Below are 21,468 nucleotides of genomic sequence, written 5' to 3'. Positions count from 1 at the left end.
TCTTGCTCTATTCACTCTTGCCTCTGTTCAACCTATTCTCTCCACAGTACTCAGAATTCTTCAAATATAAGTCAAATCATTCTTAAAGCACTCTAGGAAATTCTTACTGCTATTTAAAGTGGACTTGATCTGCTTTTCTTGATCTGCTCCCTGCCTGTTTTTTCATCCTCTCTTTTGCCCTCTCTCCTGCCAGGACTGTCACACGTGGTGTCTCCTTTGTCTGTGGCATTGTTCTCACTGTGGGTTCTCAGCTGGTTAATTCATACTAAACCTTCTGGCCTCAACTTAATCTTACCTCCACAGAATCTTTTACTAGCTACCTCCCTCCTCCACCAGTGTAGAGGCAACATATACCCTCCTGGAGTGTACTGTCATTGCACCATACTTTATCTTTTATAACTTATCACATGTAATAAATGAACCACTCACAAGAAAATGAACATGATAACAGCAGGGACTGACTATGTTTTACTCATTATTATAGTCCTTGTATCTGACATGTAATAGGCTGTAAATAAATAATGAGTGAATGTTTGCCTAATAATTGTTAGACTTTTTAAATAGCTGCAAGTAAAACATGGCAGTGCCAATTTGTCATATTAGTGCATATGATAGTCTATAATAGTTTGTATATGGTGGGAAAATGAAAGGAAGTACTTAGTCTTACACCTAAATACAATGTACGGCTGTTTATCTCTATAAAATTTACTGTCTAAGCTTTAGGTAACTTTTTCTGTGGGGAGGAATGTGCTGCTGTGCATAAAAGAAAACTAAAAGATAATAACCAGTTGTGGGTATTTATCACCACTTATATCTTGGAAGAAGAAATCCTAGAAGAAAACTTACCTCGTTTAAAATCAGGGGATAGCATGTTGAAGCTATGATGAGCTGATTGTTAATGCTATCTCTCTTCTCTTGGCACCCACTCAAAAATTTCCTAATGTGGTAATCCCCATTTTTCAGCATCACAGAACACATAGACTTTGCCACCCCTATACAGCAGCCAGCAATGGAGCCTCTTTGCAATGGCAATCTCCCCACGAGTATGCATACCCTGGACCACTTGCATGGGGTTTCCAACCGAGCCAGCCTGCACTACACAGGGGAGAGTCAGCTAACAGAGGTGAGTGCTCAACTTTGTTCAAGCTGGTTTTTAGCCTCACAATTAGGATGCACATTGATAGTGGAAAGCACAGGTGACCAGGCCTTTAAAAAAAAAATAGGGTTTTTTTTCAGTTAGACATCACCTAGGTGAATTTGGGCCAAGCCTGATTTCTTTCAGGCCCTTGGACTGAGCTTATTAGTCCTTTTTTATTTATGACCATGGAATTTTAATCCTGATTTACCCCTCAAGGGGAGTAGTTCTGCCTTGCCACCAAATACAGACTCTTGAGAAAAATGTTTGGGGCAGTTAATTCTCCTGTTGACATTTTTAAGAAGGAAGGTAAGGAAGGCAGACCCAATATATACCTAGCAAAGCGATTACCTAGAAGAATTGGAAATACGTGTCACAAGTATCCAACAGTAGAGCATTGGTTAAATAAATTTTGGTACAGAAGTAATATAGTATACAGTGGCACCATTAGAAAATATATAGAAATATTCTTATTGACATGAATAAATTTTCACAATATATAATGTGAAAACATAGGTAACAGTATATAGTATAATTCAATATTTTGTGAGAAAATGTACATAGAAAAATATCTGAAAGACATATAAAGGTGTTAAAAGTGGTTGATACCTCTCTATATGTCTTTACATGTCTGAATGACAAGATTACACAGTTTATTTCATTTACTCTGTGGTCTAATGTTGCTATAATGAATGTGTTTTATATTCTGTAATTTTTGTTAAATGTGGGAGAGCTGAGGGGATGCTAAAACAGCCTTAAATGTATCTTCCATAGATTACCTTACCAGTAGGACCACAGCATGTATCCCAGAAAAACAGTTTGCCTCTGTGCTGTATGGTGCCCAACTCAGCATTAGCAGTATCATCTAGATCCTGCTTTCTATTAATCTGCCATCTTCCTTCCTTCCAGGTATTACAAAATCTCGGCAAAGACCAATATCCACAACAGTCTCTTGAACAAATTGGCACCCGAATTGCCAAAGTTTTGGAAAAGGTAAGTCACCCCACAGAAAAGCTGGAACAATTGCCCTCCTTCTAACTTCTTTTCTAGGTTATTTGCTCCTAAGTGTCTCTAACCTCTTCTGTTAGTTACTTAGCACTTGCTGGCTAAAAGGATAATGTGAAATAACTCCCCTCAGAATGTTTCAGTCGCTTTTTCCATCACTTGGGTAATATTCTTTTCTATCTCTTTGCCTACCTTCTGTGGTGAAACTTACCTAGTCATTTTTCTCTTTTTTTACCCCAGTATGTGTGTATGGAGGTGTTAGTGTTGGAAACCATGGAATCTAGGTATATGAAATAAGTCAGATATTACTCTGATGGTGAAGAATAATTGGTATTTTGGATGATGGATGGGAAACACACTTTGAAATGTCTTTTCTCTTGAAATCATGAAACAAAATATTTACCAAATTGCATTTTCATAGAACCTACAGAAAATATCATTGAGAGATTGTAAGACTCCTCTTCTTCTTCTGTGTGATATTTGTGTAAAGAGGAGGGGTTTTTAAATTTAATTTTATTACTTTATGACTAAGAATCTCTCTACTACTGTATAATATTAAATAGCTAATTTAGCATAGTCATTTAAAGAATTAACCCAACTTCAAATATGAATGTGACATTGTGAGATAGTGAGATAGCAACTTCCTTCATCTTCTGGATATCGCACATGGAAAAATCATCAGCAGACCCCAATTATAATGAAACTAGAGCAAGCACATGATCCCAGGCTTCAAAAAAATGTAAGGATTGCCAAAAGTGTTTATGATCCACACAAAAACCATACAGGATGAATTGTAGCAGAAGTTAGGCAGGGTTAGCAATTTCAGAAAACATCAGCAAAATTCTACTACCTGAAGGAACTTTCTACAAGTAGCCCAACCAGGAAAATCCTGAGTAATAAAAACAGAGCAGACACAGCACTGATACAAAAATAAAAGAAAACCGGCTGGGCCCAGTGGCTCACACCTGTAATCCCAGCACTTTGGAAGGCTGAGGCAGGTGGATCACTTGAGGTCAGGAATACAAGACCAGCCTGGCCAACATGGTGAAACCTCATCTCTACTAAAAATACAAAAATCAGCTGGGTGTGGTGGCACGTGCCTGTAATCCCAGCTACTTGGGAGGCTGAGGCAAGAGAATCAGTGCTAACCCAGGAGGCGGAGGTTGCAGTGAGCCGAGATCACGCCACTGTACTCCAGCCTGGGTGACAGAGTGAGACTCTGTCTCAAGAATGAATGAATGAATGAATGAATGAATGAATACCATAGGAAAAAGCAGCAAAACTTACCAAAGAACACACAGCAGGAAACTGTTGTCATGGAACACATTATAATTCAGACTAAACTTTTCTCCATGGATTAAAATATTAGGCCAGGCAGAGTGGCTCATGCCTGTAATCCCAGCACTTTGGTGGACAAGGCAGGAGGATCATTGGAGCCCAGGAGTTTGGGCCAGCCTGGGCAACATGGCGAGACCCTGTCTCTACAAAAAAATTAAAATATTTGCACACACCTGTAGTCTCAGCTACTTGACAGATTGAGGTGGGAGGATCGCTTAAGCCCAGGAAATTGAGGTTGCAGTAAGCCATGATCATGCCACTGTACTCCAGCCTGGGTAACAGAGTGAGACCCTGTCTCATTTTAAAAAATAAAATAAAATAAAATAAAAATAAACTCATCTGCATAAATAAAGAACACAAAGCAAAAATATAAAAAAACAGGAGAAAGATTAGCAATGGATACAAAAACAGGAGATAGAAAACTGAAATATATTAAACTTGAGTGCCAGGACAAACAGGTCAGTAGTAGAAAAATTTTGTCACAGAACTGATGACAAAATTGGAAGAAGCAGCAAGACAGCACAAACACAGAAAGGGACATAGAGGACAGAAGTGACAAGTGACTAAAATAAAATAGAGAGTTAAAGAAAAATTGAAGATACTATGTTAGGAACATATTTTAAGCTCTATATTCAAATAAGATTTGAGTCTTATTCTATTTCTGATTTTGTTAAAAGGGTGCACTGTGTGCCATAGAAAAGTGATCCAGAACAGTCAACAGCAATGCTTATTGAAGCAAAATTATTCCATCTTGGAAGAAAAATTTAAAAAATAAAAAAGCAAGAAAGAAAGGAAGGAAGAAGACAAATATAATCAGATTTTTCAACAGCAACTCTTGATTCTAGAAGACAATGGAGTAACATATTTAGGATACTTAAAGAATAAAAAAAGATGAGCCATGGATTTTATGTGCTACCAAACCGACCATCAATATAGAGTCCACAGACAAATTGCCATTAACATGCAACAAATACTGTTTCCATGAGCCCCTTCTTGAGAAGACTGTGTAGAGATAAGCTTCAGACAGCGAAAATGACCAGAGCAGCATTGGTATAAGGGACTATTAGCAAGCATTATATAATTGTCTATAGAGCCAAGAGTGAATAATGACTCTAAGAGAGGCAAGACAGTATCGTATGTTATGGAAGCTCTTCAGCTTACCGTGGGGTTACATCCTGATAAACCTATAGTTAAGTTGAAAATACCATAGGTTGAAATGTATTTAGTACACCTAACATACCAAACATTATAGCTTAGTCTAGCCTTTCTTAAATGTGTTCAGAACACTTACATTAGCCTACAGTTGGGTAAAATCATCTGGCAGCACAGTATATTATAGAGTATCAGCTGTTTACCCTTATGATCATGTGGCTGACTGGAAGCTACAGCTCACAAGAGTGTTGTACTGTTTTCTACTGTATGCCTGTTGCTTTCACACTGTCAGAGTTGAAAAATCCTAAGTTGGGGATTGTTTGAGCTCTGAAAATTTAGTTATGGTACAATTATCAAAAAATGGTGAGAGAATAGGAGAATATATGAGAGATGAAATAAGCTCACTGATTACTTAATAGGTACTGGTTGGGAATTAAAAAATGATACTTCAAATTAAATGCTGGTGGGGAGGAAAGGTAGAAATGTAAGAAAAGGTTACAGGTAATTTCCATACCGTTTGTAGTAGGGGACCAATAGAATATAGCCCAAAAAAAGTGTGAAGGAAGGGAGAGTAATGGTATTATATAAAGGCCTTACTGTATAGATACAATACAAGCCTTCCTAAATACCAAAAGATAACCTGAAAAGACACAGTATACAAATAAGATAGACAATATAGTAAAATAATACACATGTATACACATTAAACAGATGTATTCAGGGGACCAAGGACAAACAATTATATCCATAATTGCAAATGTTCTTACCTTAACTATTAAAAGAACAAGATGTTCAAATTTTTTAACAAAGCATAACCAAACATCCTATATTCAAGAAACATCCAAATAGAATTTAACAAGATTTAAGGTAAAAATAAAAGAATGGATAAAGGGTACAAGGCAAATACAAATAAGAGTTCAAAGTTTATGATCTCCATACCTAACAAGGAAAACTTAGATCAAAAGCTTGAAATGACAAAGAAATATACTTTATAATGCTAAAGACTACAGTTTACAATAAACTTGTAATAATTATTAGTATTTATATATCCAGTAACACAGAAACAAATGTCATAAAGCAGAGACTAAGGGAGATTCACAGAAACATTAAAATATACCACATAATACCAAACAAAAAATTAATAAGGATATAAAACACCTAAATAGCATAATCAGTAAGGTAGATCTTATTAGATATATCAAACTCTGAACTTTGATAATAGGAAATACATCTTTTTGTCATTTGAACATAGAATATTCATTCATGAAAATTGTATCAGAGCAGTGAACAAATTCCAAGGATAAAAATAAAAGTAGCATTTTCTGGCCAGAATGCAAAATAATGATAATAATAATAAATAACAATATAAAAGCCCTCCTACCTGGAAATTCTAAAACATGTCACTTAAACAGCTCCTGAGTCAAAGGGAAACTAAAAAATGTGGAATTTCTTGAAGATAAATGAAAATAAAATAACAGTCTGTAGAACAGACTAAAACAGTTTTCAGAGAAATTTTCGTAGCGTTAAGTACCTGTAGCAGTAAAAATGAAAAATAAGAAAAGATATGAATTAAACACCCAAAACTGGGATGAAAAGATAAACCAAACTAAAAGCAAAAGAATTAAGAAAGAAAAAAGATGCATTAGTTATACAGAAAATCAGAAGAAATAATGAATCCAAAAGTTGAGTATGAGGTGTGTATCAGTAAAATAGATACATCATTAGCTAACCTAATAAAGGAAAATGAGATTGCCAAAGTAAAATTCGAAAGACAGGGGGCATGACCATAAAAATAGGACATTTAGAGAATCACACTAGTTTGACCAAAACATATAATTTATTCAAATATGTTTGAATACCTAGGTGAAATAATATTTTTTAGAAACCTACAATGCAGAAAAAATGACCTCAGTAGAAACAGCATCTAAATTAGAAAGATTGCCCTGGAAGAAATGGAAAAAAATCGTTAACGCCAACCAAAAAGCACACTAGACCCAGATGACTTCACAGAGGACTTTTACAAACCTTTCAAGACCAAAAATTTCCAATGCTGCTGTATTTCAGAGTATCAAAAAAAGAAAATGTATTTTACAAAGAAAACGTATCATTGTTCCCCGAATCTGAAAAACTTGGCATAAAAAAAAAAACTACTAACCTATTTCACTTGTTATCAATTCAAAAGTGATAAAATAGTAGCAAACAATCTAACAGCATATTTTGAAAAACACTTCATGACTAAAAGGCTGCTCTAGGAATACGGAATTGATTTACTATTTGGAAACCATTAATATCATCCTTCATATTGATAGAGGGGAAAAATCATATATCCAGACTTGTGCAAACATTGGATATATTCAATACCAACTTAGGTTAAGAACTCTAAGAATTGATACTTTTCTTGGCACAATAACACACACACACACACACACACACACACACGCACACACACACACTTAGCAGAAAAGCCAGGACCTTACTAGGTGCCTTCTAAATGCTTTTCCACTGAAGTCAAGAACCAGACAAGAATGTCCCCTCTATCTACTACTACTCAACATGAGTTTGAATATATTAATATAGACAAAGGCATTCAGACTGCCTACTGTATCTGATAAAAACCATATGTCTGGAAAACCCAAAAGAATCCATGGAAAACCAACTACAAAGAATATAAGAATTTAGTCAAATAACATTAAAAGTTAATACACATGTAAAAGTAATATTCCAGTTAGGATGTAGTAGGTCAGGGCAGGTCACTGCCTTACAATAACTTGAATGAACCAGATAAACTTCTAAAATCATGTTTTTAAAGCTATCATAGAACTAGGCCAGCAACAAGATATGAAAGAACTAAATTACTAGTGACAGAAGAACCTTTCCAAAGTGAGTGGTGATTGCCAGCTGTGTCTTCCTGCCTGTGCCGCCAGCGCTTGTTGATTCAGGGTATGAGCTAAGAACTGGCCTTAGCCTAGGGAGAAAGCCATTACTGAGAAAAAAAGACAAAGTAGTAAAGCTTTTAGCAGTTGTTCAAGGTGGAATTAACAGATTGGAAATCAAACACATGACCAGTTGTTTTCCAAAGAGCATTTTGATTAGATCTAAGGCCACACAGGAGTCTGGGGGATTAGGCCCAAAACTTAGGAAAGGTAGAGTGAAGTATCTCCATCTCGCACTGCTTAGGAAATAAGGAGATGCCGAATGACAGAGCCAGCCATAATCATATGGCTTTTTCCCCTCAGGATTTTCATCTAGATACTACTTGGATGTGAGACTGAAGTGAGCTGGGGACCTCTTAACAGGAAGAAGTCTTTAGGGCTGAAGAGACAGACACCTAACCTACCTACTCAGACACCTGAGGTCATTCCTGTCCCTCAGTTGTGGCACTCTGGGGATTCTGATTAGGTCTAAATTAGTTCCTAATCTAGCATTAGGTCTAATTAGGTCTAGCTTAGTTAATAATCAGAATCCCTGGTGTGCCACAACTAAGGAACAAGAATGACCCAGACAGACTGAGTCTTGCCAAACTGCATGCCCCAACCTAACTCATTATCAGGCAGGAATGAGTTGATGAGTCTTACAACCTCTTTGCCTCATAGAATGAAGGGAAAAACTGCCCTGATGAAATATTTTAATATCTGGAGCTGCTGTGGTTCTTTTGTACAGAAAGACCAGAATACAATTTTTAGAAAAAAATACTAGATATGCAAAGAAGCAAGAAGGTATGGTTGATAACAAGGCAAAGTGTAGACAACAGGAGCAGATTTACAGATAATAGAGATATTATACTCAGTAGACAAGGACTTTAAGGTAACTACAATTAATATATTCACAAAAATAAGGGAAAAGATGAAGAAAGTAGATGAAAAGAAGTACCTTTTCACCAGACAACTAGAAACTATTTTAAAAATCAGATAAGCATTCTAGAATTTAAAAATAGAGTAATGAAAACTCTTTGAATGGGTTTAATAACAGATTGAACAGAGCACAGACCAGAATTGGTGAACTAGAAAAATATGCAGACAGAACCACAGAGAAAATAAGGGAATGTGGGGATTGATAAGAGCATAAAGAAACGTTGATGGAAAAACTCCAAAGATCTAACATACATATAATTAGGGTCTGGGAGATAGAGAAGTAACAGAATCGGGCAGAAGTGATATTTGAAGAAATGGGCTAGAATGTTCCAAAATGGATGAAAGGTAGCCTACAGATTCTAGAGGCTCAGCAGACCCCAAGCAGAATAGGTACAATGAAAAGCACACCTAGGAAAATTAAAAGCTTAAGAGGCAGGAGGAAAAATACTATTTCTGTATCAGTTACCTATCATTACAAACAAACAAATGGCTGTTTACAATTACAGAACTTAGCAGCCATTTATTTCTTTGTAATTCTGCTGTCTGCGCTGGGCTCAGCTTGACACTTCTGCTGATGTCACCTGAAGTCACTTACATGGCTGGGGCTGCACACCCAAGAGCTCTTGACTCCCATGTTTGGTGCCTCTGGGGAAGCCTGGAAGAGTGGGAGCTGTCCAGGCTCTGTCTCTACATGGTCTCTTAAGTACCATGTGATCCCTCCAAGTCCATCTGTTCTCTCCAGCTCCACATGGTCTCTCTGGCACAGTAATAATCACGTGATGGGTCAGGGCTTCAGAAGGGTAAAAAACAGAATCTGCCCAGCTTCTCAAAGCCTAGAAACTGATACAGCATCATTTCAACTGCATTCTTGTTGGTCAGAGCCAGTCATCACAAAACCAGCTGAGATTCAAGGAAACAGATAGGACTTCACTTCTTGATAAGACATGGGTGAAGAGGAGGGCAAATAGAATTTTAGGGCATCTCTCATTTGCCCGAGTCTTCCTACTGGCTCAAATTGTTTAAATTCCTCCTACATGCAAAATGACACCCACCCCAAGAACCCCACAGTCCCATCCAATTATGACATCAGGCTCAGAGTCTACTTGTGTACAGTAGTTCCCCCTCAACCGTGGGTTTCGCTTTACATGGTTTTCAGTTACCCACAGTCAACTGAGGTTCAAAAATAGATGAGTATAGTAAAATAAGACATTTTGAGGTAGAGAAAGATGCAGACCACATCCACACAACTTCTATTGCAGTGTATTATTTTAATTGTTTTATTATTAATCTCTTACTGTATCTAATTTATAAATCAAACTTTATCATAGGTATGTATATAGGAAAAAATAATAGTGTGTATAAGGTTTGGTACTATCCACAGTTTCAGGCATACACTGCGGGTCTTGGAACATATTCCCCTCAGGTAAGAGAGGATTCCTGTGTATGGAAGAGACTCCTCAGATACAGCTTCTCTTCACCTGTAAACCTATGAATTAAAAAAAAAAGTTATTGGTCTTAATCCACCCCTGCACATATAACCTACATTGTTATGGCAAGGATATGATGTCACATCAATTGACTAAATTTACGAGAGGAAATTGAAGGCATATAGCAATCCCATGGCAGTTGTGAAATCCATGTGGCTGTATGTCACCAATTCCCCCAATTCCAGGGGTAGGGAACATTTGATTAGTCTATTTTGGTTCTCTGAAGTTGACTCCCTTTTCTGTTTCTCAGTTCTTGACTTTTTCTTTGAGCTGTCTTTCCTTGTCCACGAGAAATGTCCTATTTTTGTAGCTGAATAGCTTTCTCAGCCTGCTTCTAGGCTCTGTCCCAACTGGCACAGTTATCCACACTGGCACAACTTCTTTAAAAAGCTTTGTGGACTTTCAAATTATAAATCACTCACCCCACCAGAGAGAAGCCACACCCACAAATTTCTTCAAGAAGTCCTCTATATACTTTGAATGTGAATCAGGGATGATACCCTTTAGAGTCTTAGATGCCTTTTGTCTAACTGAGAGCATCCACTAGGCACTGGCTTAAATCTTTCTAAAATACAGGTGGTCGTCAACTTATGATGGTTCAGCTTAGAACTGTTTTACTTTAGGATGGTATGAAAGCAATATGCATTCAGTAGCAACCATATTTCAACTACCCATACAACCATTCTATTTTTTATGTTCAGTACACTATTCAGTAAATCATGAGATGTTCATCACTTCATTATAAAATAGGCTTTGTGTTAGATGATTTTGTTCAACTGTAGCATAATGTAAGTGTTCTGAGCACATTTAAGCAATAACAGGTTAAGCTATGATGTATGGTAGGTTAGGTGTACTGAATGCATTTCAACTTAATATTTTCAGCTTACGATGGGTTTATTAAGACGTAACCCCATTGTAAGTCAGGGAGCATCTGTAGTAGTAACAAGGTTGTATTGCATGTCCTTTATTTTATCTTGACCCTGAGACCATAGTCCTACTGTTAACGCTCTGGATTTTTTTTTTTTTTTAACTTCAGAACCTTTTGCTGGAGAAGCTGGTAACGAGAAAGTTTTATTTTGTAACGCTGCAAGTCCCAGGTTGAAAGTATGTTCCTCTAAATTCTGCTTGAAATTGAGCAGTTCCTTGTTTAGTTCTTCTCTCTTTTAATACCTTTCTACAGGTGTTTTTTGAAAAATTGCTTATCACTTTCAGCATTCTTCCTGGAAACCTTAGCCAGATATATAACTTCACTAGGTACTTTTTGCATCTTCCAAGATACAGTCTCACTTACTCTGTCAGTAGATTACATGGCTTCTGTCCAGCCTGAAATACCTATTTCCTCAGTGGTTTTCCAGCTTCCATTTAGTAGTCTCTGCTGCTTTTCCACCAAATGTCTATAACTCAGTCCTCAAACTAGTGCTACATGTCTTAAGTTTTTACCATGGCAATGCTCTATTTAAATACGAAATACTATTTCAGTTTTCTTTTTCTGCCTAACAAATCACCCCAAAATTTACTACCTTAAAACAAAACTATTCTTTGCTTGAGATTCTACAGGCTGAACTGAACTCAGCTGGGCATTTCTTCTGGTCTCACCTGGAGTCACTTACACAACTGCAGACATGTGGGGACTCCCCTGGGGCTGGCCACCAAAGATGGCTTTACTCAAATGTCTGGTGCCTCAACTGGGGTGGCTGCATTAGCTGGGGCAGAGCTGCAGTTCCCTCTCCAGCAGGGTCCTGGGCCATTTCACATGATGGCTGAGGGCTCCAAGAGGGTGAAAGCAGAAGCATCTGGGCCAGGCCTCTTAGAGCCTGTGCATAAAACTGAAGCAGCACTACTTCATCCATGCTGCCTTTCAAAGCAAGTCCTGGGGCCTGCTCAGAATTACAGACAGGGAAAATATCCTCTACCTGATGGTAGTGACAAAGAATATGTAGCCCATCTTTAATTTACCAGTTGCCTTCACAGTTGCAACAATGAGACTGTTAGCTTCTGAACAGAAATGATAGAAACTAGAAGCCATTGTAACAACATGTTTAAAGTGCAAGAATAAGAAAACTGCAAGCTTAGAATTCTAAACTAGCCAAAATCTTCTTAAAAGATTAAGGCAAGACAAATATGTGTTCAAACAAACAAAAACAGAGAGAATTTGGCACCAGTAGGCCTGCATTGAAAAATTAAAGGAAGTTCATCAAGAAAATAATCCCAGATAGAAATATGGACTTGGAAGAAAGAATGAAGAACACTGGGAAACATATGTAAATGAATAGTAACTGTACAAAATAATAATTGTACACCCTGAGGAGTTTCAATTTTATGTACTGTATATCTGAAATTCATGGTAACAGTAACATTAATGATGAGAGGGAAGCAAATGGAGTTTAAAAGTCCTAAGGCTTAATTGATATCAGCCAAGTAGTAAAAGTAATAATTTGCATTGGCTTTAATAAGTAAAAAAGCATGTTTTAAGCTCTAGACTAACAACTAAAAATTATTTTAAATTGTAACTTAATAGAAGGAAAATGGAATCATGTAGAACATTTGATTAATCCAAAGGAAGTCAAGGAAGATAAAGGTACATAAAAGTAGAGCACAAATAGTACAATGGCAAATATAGACCCAAGTACATCAGTAGTTAAATGGAGAAAGACTGTGTAACTTAAGAATTAAATGTGGGCTAGATTAAAAATAAAATAAAATAAAATAAATAACAGCTATATAACTATACCCTTGTCAGAGAAAGTAAACTTTATAATAAGAAGCATTACTAGAGTTAAAGTGGAATATTTTATAACAATAAAGGGATCTGTGGCAGGCTGAATAGTGTCCCCCACAAAGATATCCATGTTCTAATCCCTGGAACCTGTGAAAACTATGTACATACACAGTATGGAAAGAAGAGGACTTTGCAGATAAAATTGAGGATCTGGAGATGGACCGATTATCCTGGATTATCCAGTTTATCCTGGATTATCCAGGTCCTTAAGCCAGTCACATGTATTCTTATAAAGAAGGAGACAGAGAGAGACTTAATCCAGAAGAGAAGGTTGTGTGACAATAGAGGCAGAGTTATGTAGCCACAAGCAAAGGAATGCCAGCAGCCAGAAGAAACCAGAAGAGGGAAGTAACAGATTTTCTTGATCCTCTGAAGGGAGCACAACCCTGCTGACACATTGACTTTGACCCAGTGATACTGATTTTGGACCTCCTGCCTTAACAGCTGTGAAAGAATACATTTTTATTGTTTTAAACCACAAAGTATGTGTTAATTTGTCACAGTAGCTATAGGAAAGTAATATAGATTTAATTCACAGGTAGGTATGTTCTGTAAACAGTCTGAACCTAAGAATATAGTCTAAAATATATAAGGTAAGCATTGGTGACATAACTGGCAGAATAAATAGACATATTCCTAATCGAAGTAGTTTTGAATAAAATTATAATAACTGATAGCAGTTATTATTATAGCAGACCAAAAAAACCACAATTACAAACTGGACCTAGTTGACATATAAGCTTTTTTTTTTTTTTTTTTTTTGAGGCAGAGTCTCGCTCTATTGCCCAGGCTGGAGTACAGTGGTGCTATCTTGGCTCACTGCAACCTCCGCCTCCCTGGTTCAAGTGATTCTCCTGCCTCAGCCTCCCAAGTAGCTGGGACTACAGGTGTGCACCACCATGCCCAGCTAATTTTTGTATGTTTTAGTAGAGATGGGGTTTCACCATATTGGCCAGGTTGATCTCGAACTCCTGACCTCATGATCCTCCCGCCTCGGCCTCCCAAAGTGCTGGGATTACAGGTGTGAGCCACCATGCTCAGCCCAAAATTTATTCTTTTACGCGCACAAGGAAGGAACGTTTATCATATGTGAACACTTAACATATGACTTAGCCATAAAAAAGGACTCAACAAATTTCCAAAGATTTAAATCACTTAGCATGGAAATGGATATTGACCAAAACAGATTAAGCCAGAAATCAGTACAGTTATCATACAAAAAAAATACTTTTCATATATACAATTGAAAAAAAAAAAAAACAGAAGTTGTAAGAGAATTTTAAAATACCTTGGGCAAGTTTTCTGAAATCTCCAAAATTTAAAACTCTTCTGAAAAATGCAAACTAGGCTTGAACAAATGGAAAGACTTAACCATGTTCTTGCATGTGAAGTCTCAGCATCATATAATGTCAGTTCTCTTAAGTTAATTTGTCATTTTAATGCAATAACAAAAATGCCATGTTTCTTTTTGGTGCCAGGCAAGCTATTAATAATTGTTTAAGTTCATCTCAAAGAAGAAACAATTAAGAATAATTAGAGAAACTGAAAAAAAGAACAGTGGGAGAAGAGGAGGATTTAACCTAGAAGACATTAAATGTACATGAAGCCTTTAATTAATGTAGTTTGATATTGCTGCATGAATGCACAAACCAATGGGAAAGAATAGAAAACTAATTGCATACGGCAATTTTGAATACTGTAAAGGCAGCATCTCATCAGTGAAAGGAAATGTATGTTTTAATGCTAAATAGAGGAAAAGATAAAATTGTATCCATTCCACCAGGCGTGATGGCTCACGCCTATAATCCCAGCACTTTGGGAGGCGGAGGCAGGTGGATCACCTGAGGTCAGGAGTTCGAGACCAGCCTGGCCAACATGGTGAAACTCTGTCTGTACTAAAAATACAAAAAAAATTAGCTGGTACACACCTGTAATCCCAGTTACTCAGGAGGGTGGGGCAGAAGAATCACTTGAACCTGGGTGGCGGAGGTTGCAGTGAGCCGAAATCGTGCTGCTGCACTCCAGCCTGGGCAATAGAGTGAGACTCCGTCTCAAAAAAAAAAAAAAAAATACATCCATTCCTTCACTACACACCAAGATAAATTTTAAATGGATCAGAGATTCAAATAAATGTAACAAAATGACTTCATACAAGGACAAATAGAATGCATAGGAATTTCTCTGTAACTTGGATATAGGGAAAATTCCTAATTGACTCAAAATTCATACACACTAAGGAAAAGATGAATAAACTTAATTTTTTTAAAAAACTTGCATTTCAAACAAACACAATGAACAAAATGAAAAGCCAGGAACAGTATTTTCAAATTATATTAGAGATAAAGGGATTTTAAACCTAATTTCTAAGGAGTTTTTACAAGGAAGGAAGAAGGTCAACAATCTTAGAAAAATGGACTAGACGCAGCGGAAGAGAAAATGAAAGCAGAAAATTATGGAAAATAGCCAAACGGAATCATAAAGAGGAAAGAGATGGAAATTCAAGCTTTTTTTTAAAAGAGAGAATGATCTGCTACAATACAGGAGGCTGATCTAGGCAGAGAAAAAAAACAGCCTTTAGAAGTCATGCAGGGCTAGAGAAATAAGATTGAATACTAGAAGGGCTAAGATCCTGCTGAGAAGGGAAAGACAGATCTGAGCCTAGTACTCGTCACAATACATTGGCAAATTCTGAAGCTACAAAACACAGGAGACCAGAAAGCCAAGTAGAAAGCTGTGAAAAACCGTTTTTAGGAGGCTAGTATTAGAGTTCAAGACCCAGCATTGAGGACAAGAGGCTTTTGATGACTATCCCGGGATTTCATTTGGAAAGTCTGGAGATTTGTGCCTTTTATGAAGGGACAAAACTAAGGGTAAGTGAAATTTGGGTCTAGGAACGGCAAGACCAGCAAGAAGATCACCATTGCCAACTGTAGCCTTTACACAATGGCATAGCAACCCAAATTCAGTCAGCTATTGAATTAAGTTTATTGTCTACTTGCCAAGCTAAAGAATGTATGAATGCTCTCTTTAGAAGATAACATCATATGGAGCCTCGACACCTTCTTAGACACAATGTCAAGCCTTTAGTAAAATTATACTAGATATTCAAGAGATGGGACTGAAAACCAAGAGAAAGAGCACACAATAGAAATATGCCCACAGATGATTCAGGCAGTGGAGTTAAGACCAGGACTTGAAATAACAATGATAATATGTTCAAGAAAGTAGAAGACCAGGAGAAAATAAATAAAAGGGAAATTTCCCCCCAGATAATTGGAACTTGTGGGAGATAAAAAGAATCAAATGGATATTCTAGAGCTGAGAATTGCAATAACTGAAATTAAGAACTCAGTCAATGGGTATAAAATCAAATTAGACAATGGCGAGCCCAAAAATAAACCCTCATATATATAGTCAAATGATTTTCCATAAGGATGCCAAGACCATTCAATGGGGAAAAGATGGTCTCTTCAACAAGGGGTGTTAGGAAAACTGTATATTCGTATGCAAAAGAATGAAGTTGGACCCTTACTTTATATCATATGCAAAAGTTAACTCAAAATGGTCCAAAGACCTAAGTGTAGGACCTAAAACTGTACAACTCTTGGAAGAAAACATAGGAAAAAAGCATTAAGACATTGAATGTATTTCTTGGATATGACAACAAAAGCACAGGCAACAAATGTAAAAATAGACAAATTGGACTATATTAAAATTTAAAACTTCTGGGCATCAGAGGACACAATTAATAGAGTGAAAAGACAGCCTACAGACTATGAGAAAATATTTGCAGGTCACACATCTAATAAAGGGTTAATATCCAAATTATATAAACAACTTATACAACTTAAAAACAAAATAACCCAATTAAAAAATATACAAAGGACTTGAATACTCATTTCTCCAGAGATGATATGCAAACAGCCAACAAGCATATGCAAATATGCTCAATACCACAAATCATCAGGAAAATGCAAATCAAACCACAACGAGATATCACATCACACCAATTAGGATGGCCACTATTAAAAAAATAAAATTAATAAGCATTGGCAAGGATCTAGAAATTGGAACACCTATGCACTGTTGGTGGAAATATAAAATGATGCAGCTGGCTTTACAGACACTGCTGCCCCCAAACAGCCCCTGTCACTAGGCCATGGTCATCCCCACTGTGCCCTTCAACATCACCATCAACAGCAAGGCCTTGGGAGACATCTCCTTTCAGCTATTTGCAGACACCTTTCCGAAGACAGGAGAAAACTTTCACACTCTGAACAATAAAGACAAAGGATTTGGTTATAAAGATTCCTGCTTTCACAGAATTATTCCAGAGTTTATATGCCAGGGTGATGACTTCACACACCATAATGGCATTGAAGGCAAGTCCATCTATGGGGATAAATTTGATAAGAACTTTATTGTGAAGCATACAGGTCTTGGCATCTTGTCCGTGGCAAATGCTGGACCCAAAACAAATGGTTCCCAGTTTTTCGTCTGCACTGCCATGGCCAAGTGGTTGGATGGCAAACGTGATCTTTGGCAAGATGAAAGAGGGCATGCATATTGTGGAAGTCATGGAATGCTTTGGGTCCAGGAATGGCAAGACAAGCAAGAAGATCGCCATTGCCAACTGCAGACAACTCAAATAAATTTCACTTCTGTTTTATCTTAACCACCAGACCTTTCCTTTTGTAGCTCAGGAGAGCACCGTTCAACCTATTTGCTCACAGTATCCTATAGTATTTGTATTCTCACTGCAGTTCTTTGACTTCTACATTTTCATTATATCCCTCCACATATAGCTGGATTACAGAGTTAAGTTTATGATTATGAAATAAAACTAACAAAAAAAAAAATGCAGCCACTATGGAAAACAGTATCACAGTTTCTCAGTTAAACATTGAATTACCATATGATTCAGCAGTTCCACTCCTGGATATATATCCAAAAGAACTGAAAGCAAGATTCCAAAGAAATATTTGCACATCCATGTTCATAGCCGTACTATTCACAGTAGCCAAGAGGTGGAAGCCATCTGTGTGCCCATCCACAGATGAATGGATAAACAAAATATGGGATATATATACTATGAATACAGCCTTAAAAAGGAAGGAAATTCCAACACATGCTACAACATGGAGGAATCTTGAGGAATTATGGTAAGTGAAATAAGCCAGTCACAAAAAGGCAAATACTGAATGATTCCACTTATGTGAGGTATCTAGAGTAGTCATATTCATAGAGACAGAAAATAGAATGATTGTTGCCAGCAACTGGGAGGAAGGGGCTGTGAGAAGTTATTTAATGGATATTGAGCTTCAGTTTTCCCAAATGGAGAAGTTCTGAAGGTTGGTGATGTGAACATACTAAACACTACTGAACCATATACTTAGAATGGTTAAGATAAATTTTATGAGTTTTCACTACAATAACAAGTAGAACAGTAAACCAGATGATTAGTCACAGCAGAAAAGATGAAAGATAGGTCAAAACAGGTTATTAGAAAATATCCAAACTGATTTATAAAGACATAAAGGAATTTGTGGAGGCAGAGGGGAGATAAGGGAATAAAGGACATGTGGGTCACATCCAAAAAATATCCAACATACAGAATCCCAGGAGAAGAGGAGAGAGAACAAGGCAGGAGCAATGTTTGAAGAGGTAATGGCTCAGAATTTCCTAAAAATTATGAAAGACATTATTTCACAGAATCAAGAAAGTGTGTGATCCACAGATATAAATACAAAGAAGCCTTACTAGAACATCATAACAAATTGCCGAAAACAAAAGACAGAGAATAGAATCTTAAAAGATAGAGAAAAGAACTCACTTTCAAATGTCCAAGACCGACAGCTGACTTCTCAGCAGGAGCAGTGGAACCAGAAGACAACAGGGTGACATTTCAATTGCTGGAAGAAAACAGCACCAACCTAGACCTCTGTACCCTGCAAATATCCTTTAAAAATGAAGCAAATAAAGTAATCATTATGTGTGTTATTGGCAAAATGATAGACCAATAGAACAGTGGAACAGAAGAGAGAGGCCAAGAATACACCCTTACATATATGGTCAAATGATTTTCTCAAATATGGTCAAATGATTTCCTCAAAGGTCACTAGAGCATTTGAATGAAGGAAGTAAAATCTCTTTAATAAATATGTCTGGAACTCATGGATATGCATATAGAAGAAAAAACCTAACCCATACCTCACGTCATCCACAAAAATCAACTTGAGATAAATTATAGACATAAAAGTAAATCTAAAGCAATAAAGCTACCAGAGCAAAACATAAGATATTCTCTTTAAGTTCTTGGTGTAGGCAGAGACTTCTTAGAAAGCATGAACTATACAAGAAAAAAAAATTGATAAGTTGGACTTCATTACAGTTTCTCAGCTGGGCATGGTGGCCCACACCTCCAATCCCAGCACTTTGGGAGGCCAAGACAGAAGGATTACTTGAAGCCAGGAGTTCAAGACCAACCAGGGGAACATAGCAAGACCCCGTCTCTACAAAAAATTTAAAAATTAACCAGCAATGCCTGTAGTCCTAGCTACAGAGGAGGCTGAGGTGGGAGGATTGCTTGAGCCCAGGACTTTGAGGATGTAATGAGCCATGATTGTGTCACTGCACTCCAGCTTAAAAAAAAAATTTAAATAAAATTTATCTTCAACAGATGCTTAAGAAAATAGACACAGACTTAAAGAAAAAATTCACAATACATATATCTGATGGACTTGAGTTCAAAATATATAAAGAACTACAATTTAGTAGTTTTTAAAAAGACAATACAGTTTTTTAAAGGTGAGTTTTGTGAATAGGCATTTCACAAAACACGATATATGTGTAGTAATTACATTTTTAAAGTACCCAATGTATTAGTCATCTAGAAGTGAAAAGTAAAATCCCAGTGAAATACCACTTCATACCTTCTAGAAGGGCTACAGTGAAAAAGACTGACAATGACAAATGTTGGAGAGGACGTGGAGCAACTGGAACCTTCATATGTTGCTAGTGGGAGTAGAACATAATATGATTATTTTGGAAAACAGTTTGTCGGTTTATTAAAGAGTTATATATACATGACCCAGTAATTTTGTTGCTAGAAATTTATCAAAGAGGCATGAAAACGTATGTCCACAAATACATGGGAAAAAATATTTACAGCAGCCAAGAAAACTGATAACAGTGAGGTGCCCATCAATAGAAGAATAGGTAAACAGTGTTCTATTGAGACAGTGGATGCTATTCAGCAAAAAAGAACCAACATCCACAACAATGATGAATCTCATATTATTCTCACAAAAGAAGTTGGTCACAAAAAAATGCATAATGATTCTAACTACATGAAATTCTAGAATAGGGGAAGATAACATAGGGATAGACATTAGATCAGTGATTACTCCATGGGGTAATCATGAAGTAATTACAACACGACTTGGATACAGCATGAAAGAACTTTCTGGAGTGTCGGATATTTCTATGTCTTTGACTGTTTCTTAATTGTCAAAAGGGAATGTTACACTTAGGATCTGAGCATTTGTTTATATAAGTTATACCTCACTTCTTAAAAATGAAAGTTAAATAAAGATTTTAGACCACTAAAGGCTGGAAGATGTGTGTTACCAACAGATTGTACTAGAAACTCACTAAAGGGTTTTTTTAGGCAGAAGGAAAACTATCCCACATGGAGGCTCAGAAGTATAGGAAAGAGCACAAAGCCACAGAATGGGTAAATGTTCGAGGAGACAGAAATGAGAATGGCTCTACAAAACGAGGACAGTAACATCTTCCAAAGTAAAAATGTGTAACAACAATAATAAAACAATAAAAGGCAGGTGGGAACTGAAATAAAAATGAAATAACAATAATAATAAAACAATAAAAGGCAGAAGGGAACTGTACAGACCACATTCAATAGTCCTAGGACCAGTTAGACATTTCACATTCATGGCACTGCAGCAGCATCAGGTACACCTCCAGAGTGAGCCGTCTCACATAGCTCGCACCTTAGTCCAGGGACCATTCTCTGCCCACCCGCATTTTCTGCCAAGTGTCAGTTCAGGTAGAAGGGAACACATCAAAGTATTAATTGTGGGAACTACCCTAGCTTAGATACCCTAAGTTCCAAAAAAAGAATCAATATCTTTTATAATAGCCCCATGAGCATAGAGTCCTGGAGAGGGACATGGCTTGGCTACAAGAACCCTTGACACTCAGAAGCTCAAAGCTGCGGCTTTTCTTCAGCTTTGTAATTTGAAAATTTGTAGTTTATTCACAATCATCTCAGTCCAGATAGGTTTACCAACCAGTGTTATTTTTTACCATATGTTACCTGTAACAGATATTAGATATTTAGTGAAATAAAGCTAGAAGTTTAATCCAACATTGTTTTCCATTTTAGGCTCATGGACTGACTTCCAGGACCTTGAGTTAAAACTTTAGGGTAGATAAGAATTACCTTTGGGTATATACCCAGTAGTGGGATGGCTGGGTCATATGGTACATCTAGTTCTAGATCCTTGAGGAATTGCCATACTGTTTTCCATAATGGTTGAACTAGTTTACAATCCCACCAACAGTGTAAAAGTGTTCCTATTTCTCCACATCCTCTCCAACACCTGTTGTTTCCTGACTTCTTAATGATTGCCATTCTAACTGGTGTGAGATGGTATCTCATTGTGGTTTTGATTTGCATTTCTCTGATGGCGAGTGACG

At 37.0% G+C, this 21,468-nt stretch overlaps 1 protein-coding gene, 1 long non-coding RNA gene and 1 pseudogene across 3 annotated transcripts in view; 2 read left to right on the top strand and 1 right to left on the bottom strand.

Moving 5' to 3' along the window:
* The window catches only part of LOC108519251 (uncharacterized), a 39,992-nt gene extending 30,420 nt beyond the window's left edge, over nt 1-9,572 (bottom strand). Inside the window, exon 1 of the long non-coding RNA XR_001882587.1 lies at nt 9,077-9,572. This is a non-coding gene — a long non-coding RNA (uncharacterized LOC108519251). The remainder of the gene's footprint in view (nt 1-9,076) is intronic.
* Nucleotides 1-21,468, top strand: part of TTC17 (tetratricopeptide repeat domain 17) — a 155,151-nt gene that overhangs the window by 105,996 nt on the left and 27,687 nt on the right. For both annotated transcript variants that reach the window (XM_017858095.1, XM_017858094.1), the window contains 2 exons: nt 964-1,123; nt 2,045-2,128. In XM_017858095.1, coding sequence (XP_017713584.1) covers nt 964-1,123; nt 2,045-2,128 — 244 coding nt within the window. The remainder of the gene's footprint in view (nt 1-963; nt 1,124-2,044; nt 2,129-21,468) is intronic.
* LOC108519249 (peptidyl-prolyl cis-trans isomerase A pseudogene) lies at nt 16,643-17,557 on the top strand (annotated as a pseudogene).

Source organism: Rhinopithecus bieti, unplaced genomic scaffold (genome assembly GCF_001698545.2).
Source record: "Rhinopithecus bieti isolate Rb0 unplaced genomic scaffold, ASM169854v2 scaffold_46101, whole genome shotgun sequence".
Classification (NCBI taxonomy): Eukaryota; Metazoa; Chordata; class Mammalia; order Primates; family Cercopithecidae; genus Rhinopithecus; species Rhinopithecus bieti.
Note: the sequence above shows the minus strand (reverse complement) of the source record. Positions and strands in the feature narration are given on the sequence as shown.